General features: G+C 49.1%; 1 protein-coding gene across 1 annotated transcript in view; it reads left to right on the forward strand.

Annotated features, from left to right (window-relative positions):
* Positions 1 to 6,000, forward strand: part of SCARB2 (scavenger receptor class B member 2) — a 68,078-nt gene that overhangs the window by 32,115 nt on the left and 29,963 nt on the right. Inside the window, exons 6-8 of the mRNA XM_060247408.1 lie at positions 1,527 to 1,646; positions 5,194 to 5,372; positions 5,936 to 5,994. Coding sequence (XP_060103391.1) covers positions 1,527 to 1,646; positions 5,194 to 5,372; positions 5,936 to 5,994 — 358 coding nt within the window. The remainder of the gene's footprint in view (positions 1 to 1,526; positions 1,647 to 5,193; positions 5,373 to 5,935; positions 5,995 to 6,000) is intronic.

The following is a 6,000-nucleotide window of genomic DNA, read 5'->3' on the forward strand; positions in this document are numbered from 1 at the left end:
CACAATACAAGAACTCGTGGGTTAGAACTGATAAAAGGAAGTCCTTCTTCACCCAAAGGGTGATTAACACGTGGAATTCACTGCCACAGGAGGTGGTGGCAGCTGCCAGCATAGCCAACATCAAGAGGGATTGGATAAACATATGGAGCAGAGGTCCATCAGTGGCTATTAGCCACAGCGCATTGTTGGAACTCTCTGTCTGGGGCAGTGATGCTCTGTATTCTTGGTGCTTGCGGGAGGTGGGGTGGGCGTGGGAGGGCTTTTAGTGTCCTGGCCCCACTGATGGACGTCCTGATGGCACCTGGTTTTTTGCCCACTGTGTGACTTAGAGTGTTGGACTGGATGGGCCACATGGCTTCTCTTATGTTCTTAAGACCCTGCATAGCTCCAGATTGCTGCTGAGCAGAGCTGCCTGTGTTAATGAGAAGAAGGCGATGACGATATTGAATTTATATCCTGCCCTCCACTCGAGATCTCAGAGCGGCTCACAATCTCCTTTACCTTCCTCCCCCACAACAGACACCCTGTGAGGTAGATGAAGATATTGGATTTATATCCCGCCCTCCACTCCGAAGAGTCTCAGAGAGGCTCACAATCTCCTTTACCTTCCTCCCCCACAACAGACACCCTGTGAGGTGGGTGGGGCTGAGAGGACTCTCACAGCAGCTGCCCTTTCAAGGACAACCTCTGCCAGAGCTATGGCTGACCCAAGGCCATTCCAGCAGCTGCAAGTGGAGGAGTGGGGAATCAAACCCGGTTCTCCCAAGATAAGAGTCTGCACACTTAACCACTACACCAAACTGGCTATCTCACCTACACAGGTGGCCGCTCACCTACACAGCACAGAGAAAACACGGCTGACAGTGAAACCACTCTGTCACACTCACAGGCAGAGCTATGCACAAAAAGCGTCTTCTCCTTTGCTGACATGATTCCCTTTTCTTCTCTGCCCTTTCCCCCACAGCAGCCCTCAATTCAATCCTCCCCCCCCCCCTCCCCGGTTAAGGAAATTTCCATAGGCTTTGGTGCAAAACAGTGAAGTGGCTCTCTTTTCCCATTGGGGCGGAACAGCCTCCTGTCTGTCACAATTAGCCATAATCTCTTTCATACCTGGTTGTTTGCAGAGCACTGATTGGCTCCACAGTTCTTCATCCTTTCCCCGCAATCTCTTTTCCTTCAGTTTTCAAAAGTTTTATTAGTTTCAGAAAAAGATGGGGGGGGGGGGTAGGAATAAGGCAGAAAAAAAAAAAAGATATAAGCACAATACATTCTGACCTTATTTTGTATAAAATACTTTCAAAAATAAAGCACAAGGATGATTCTGCAGTATTTTCTTTACATAACTTGTCCCATATTGTTTTGTCTAAGCTGATATATAATCCCATTTTGAAGTTTTATAAGTACAGATCTTTTGATCTTGTCTAATAGTTTTAACAATTCCTGCAAAGGTAAATTTTATAATATAAAATACAGGAGAAAAGCAAAAAGGAAGTCGGTTCACACCAAGCAATCTCAATTCCTTACAGGAGACTGGACTGGTGGACGTCACCCGAGAGTAACATGATAAACGGGACTGATGGCTCTTCTTTTCACCCACTGATAGACCCGGAGGAAACCGTCTATATTTTTGCCTCAGACTTCTGCAGGTAAGTATGGAAATGTCCCCCTGAGCTTCAGTTTGGTGTCGTGGTTAAGTGTGCGGACTCTTATCTGGGAGAACCGGGTTTGATTCCCCACCCCTCCACTTGCACCTGCGGGAATGGCCTTGGGTCAGCCATAGCTCTGTCAGAGGTTGTCCTTGAAAGGGCAGCTGCTGGGAGAGCCCTCTCCAGCCCCACTCACCTCACAGGGTGTTTGTTGTGGGGGAGGAAGGTAAAGGAGATTGTGAGCCACTCTGAGACTCTTCAGAGTGGAGGGCGGGATATAAATCCAATATCTTCATCTACCTCACAGGGTGTCTGTTGTGGGGGAGGAAGGTAAAGGAGATTGTGAGCCGCTCTGAGATTCTACGGAGTGGAGGGTGGGATATAAATACAATATCTTCATCTACCTCACAGAGTGTCTGTTGTGGGGGAGGAAGGTAAAGGAGATTGTGAGCCGCTCTGAGATTCTTCGGAGTGGAGGGTGGGATATAAATACAATATCTTCATCTACCTCACAGGGTGTCTGTTGTGGGAGGAGGGAAGGGAAAGGAGATTGTGAGCCGCTGTGAGACTCTTCGGAGTGGAGGGCGGGATATAAATCCAATATCTTCATCTACCTCACAGGGCGTCTGTTGTGGGGGAGGAAGGTAAAGGAGATTGTGAGCCGCTCTGAGACTCTTCGGAGTGGAGGGCGGGATATAAATCCAATATCTTCATCTACCTCACAGGGTGTCTGTTGTGGGGGAGGAAGGGAAAGGAGATTATGAGCCGCTCTGAGACTCTTTGGAGTGGAGGGTGCGATATAAATCCAATATCTTCATCTATCTCACAGGGTGTCTGTTGTGGGGGAGGAAGGTAAAGGAGATTGTGAGCCACTCTGAGACTCTTCAGAGTGGAGGGTGCGATATAAATCCAATATCTTCATCTGCCTCACAGGGTGTCTGTTGTGGGGGAGGAAGGTAAAGGAGATTGTGAGCCGCTCTGAGACTCTTCGGAGTGGAGGGCGGGATATAAATCCAATATCTTCATCTACCTCACAGGGTGTCTGTTGTGGGGGAGGAAGGGAAAGGAGATTATGAGCCGCTCTGAGACTCTTTGGAGTGGAGGGCGGGATATAAATCCAATATCTTCATCTACCTCACAGGGTGTCTGTTGTGGGGGAGGAAGGTAAAGGAGATTGTGAGCCGCTCTGAGACTCTTCGGAGTGGAGGGCGGGATATAAATCCAATATCTTCATCTACCTCACAGGGTGTCTGTTGTGGGGGAGGAAGGTAAAGGAGATTGTGAGCCGCTCAGAGACTCTTCGGAATGGAGGGCGGGATATAAATCCAATATCTTCTTCTTCTTGAAGGCGGTACCTGACTTTAGTAGAGCGAGCCAGTGAATAATGGGTTTCTCCCGCACCTTCCGGTGGGACCGTTTTTTGTGGCCAGCCTGATCTTGGAGGGGTGTGGCTCAGTGGAAGAGCATCTGCTTGGCACGCAGAAGGTTCCAGGTCCAATCCCTGGTGTCTCATTAAAAGATCTGGCGGTTTTGTTGATGTGAAAGACCTCTGCCTGAGACTCTGGAGAGCGGTTGCTGGTCGGAGTTGACAGTATAGACTTTGGTGGACCAAGGTTTTGATTCAGCACAAGGCAGCTTCGTGTGTTCATGTACATTCTTCATAATCTCAACTGTGTTACTGAGAAGAATGTCGCAATTTGGCCCATTGGAGAAATGTCGACTGCGGGGTGACATGATAGAGGATTACAAGATTATTCATGGGATGGAGAAAGTAGAGGAAGAAGTCCTTTTCTCCCTTTCTCACAATACAAGAACTCCGGGGCATTCAATGAAATTGCTGAGCAGTCAGGTTAGAATGGGTAGAAGGAAGTACTTCTTCACCCAAAGGGTGATTAACATGTGGAATTCACTGCCACAGGAGGTGGCGGCGGCTACAAGCATAGCCAGCTTTAAGAGGGGATTGGATAAAAATATGGAGCAGAGGTCCACCAGTGGCTATTAGCCACAGTGTATATATATATGTGTGTGTGTGTGTATGTATGTATGTACACACACACACATATATTGGCCATTGTGTGACACAGAGTGTTGGACTGGATGGGCCACTGGCTTGATCCAACATGGCTTCTCTTATGTTCTAATGAGCTTTTGCTTCACAGAATCCTCTGATGACCCAAGTTCATGCACTTCTTCTCCCCACACTTTTCATAAGAGCATCTCATGTTAGAGTAGAACTGCCCTGGGGTGCAGAGTGGTCAGCTGCAGTCCAAGCTCTGCTCCTGACCTGAGTTTGATCCCGGTGGAAGCTGGGTTCAGGTAGCCGGCTCAAGGTTGACTCAGTCTTCCATCCTTCCGAGGTCGGTAAAATGAGTACTCAGCTCGCTGGGGGTAAAGTGTATGACTGGGGAAGGCAATGGCAAACCACCCCGTAGAAAGCCTGCCAAGAAAACGTCGTGATGCGACATCACCCCATGGGTGGGCAACAGCTCAGTGCTTGCTTAGGGGACTACCTTTATAGAATGCCTGTCTATTCCATCCTGCCTTTCTGATTCCACCGCCCCCCCCCACTACTTGAGTTCTCATCAGGACAATCAGTCAAGGAAAAAGGAATTTGGACACCAGCTTATATAACTGAATAGGATTTTATTGGCGCATAAGATTCAACAAGAGGTTTGCCTCTCCTTTTCCCTGGAAGTAGAAGATGAGGATGATATTGGATTTATCTCCCGCCCTCAACTCTGAATCTCAGAGCAGAGCGGCTCACAATCTCCTTTATCTTCCTCCCCCGCAACAGACACCCTGTGAGGTGGGTGGGGCTGGAGAGGGCTCTCACAGCAGCTGCCCTTTCAAGGACAGAGTCTCAGAGCGGGCCTACAATCTCCTTTCCCTTCCTCCCCCACAACAGACACCCTGTGAGGTGGGTGGGGCTGAGAGGGCTCTCACAGCAGCTGCCCTTTCAAGGACAGAGTCTCAGAGCGGCCTACAATCTCCTTTATCTTCCTCCCCCACAACAGACACCCTGTGAGGTGGGTGGGGCTGGAGAGGGCTCTCACAGCAGCTGCCCTTTCAAGGACAGAGTCTCAGAGCAGCCTACAATCTCCTTATCTTCCTCCCCCACAACAGACACCCTGTGAGGTGGGTGGGGCTGGAGAGGGCTTTCACAGCAGCTGCCCTTTCAAGGACAGTCTCAGAGCGGCCTACAATCTCCTTTCCCTTCCTCCCCCGCAACAGACACCCTGTGAGGTGGGTGGGGCTGAGGACTCGCACAGCTGTTGCCAGCATAAGAGTTAAAAGATCCCTCTTGCAGTATGGGCTTAGCCTGGGAAACCTGAGCAGCTTAATACATTGCTGCAGAGCAGAACTCCTTCGCTGGATGAGCGAAGCGTTGCTCAGTTAGCAGAATACAGGTCCTTTCTCCACACATCCTGTCTGCTCCCCTCCTCCTCATATGCCTGGGCCTTTCAGTCCTTTCAGAAGAGCATCGTACATGCCTGTTTTCATAAGATTCCCAAACGGCAGGCTTCAAATTATCCATGCCTTTTTCCAGGTCTATACCTCTCGCCTACGAGAAGTATGTTAAAGTGAAGGGCATCCCAGCCTATCGGTTTGTGCCTCCCGCATCGTTTTATGCAAATGCCAGCGTAAATAAGGACAACGCTGGGTTTTGTGTGCCAGCAGGACAGTGCCTTGGGACAGGGATCCTGAATGTTAGCACCTGCTTGCAAGGTATGTGAACCACAGAGGTTTGACTGGGGGCCAGAAACAGACCTTTGCCAGTTCCGGTATTAATGCAGAGTTTTAGTTGCCCCCGTGGCACAGAGTGGTAAAGCTGAAGTACTGCAGTCTGAACTCTCTGCTCATGACCTGAGTTCGATCCCAGCGGAAGCTGGGTTCAGGTAGTTGACTCAAGGTTCACTCAGCCTTCCATCCTTCGGGGGTGGTAAAAGGAGTCCCCAGCTTGCTGGAGGGAAAGTGTAAACGACTGGGGAAGGCAATGGCAAACCACCCCGTAAAAAGTCTGCCGTGAAAACGTCATGATGCGAAGTCACCCCAGAGTCGGAAACGACTGGTGCTTGCACAGGGGGGACTACCTTTTACCTTTAGTTGGTTAGTCGCATGATTTAACCAGTTACTTTTAAACCATCATCTGTGCCGAAACAATGACGTTGAGCTGATATGAGGATCTTGTTCTGGGTGTTTTCAAACTTCTTTGAACTGTGTTTTAAAACTGTGGTGGTGGTAGTCTGGCCATTTTGTTTTTTTTTTTAAATATATATATATAATTGTAGGTGCACCAATATTAATATCACCGCCACATTTTTACGCGTCTGCTGAGGAGTATATCAGAGCGTTA

This window comes from Heteronotia binoei, chromosome 9 (assembly GCF_032191835.1).
Source record: "Heteronotia binoei isolate CCM8104 ecotype False Entrance Well chromosome 9, APGP_CSIRO_Hbin_v1, whole genome shotgun sequence".
Taxonomy (NCBI): Eukaryota; Metazoa; Chordata; class Lepidosauria; order Squamata; family Gekkonidae; genus Heteronotia; species Heteronotia binoei.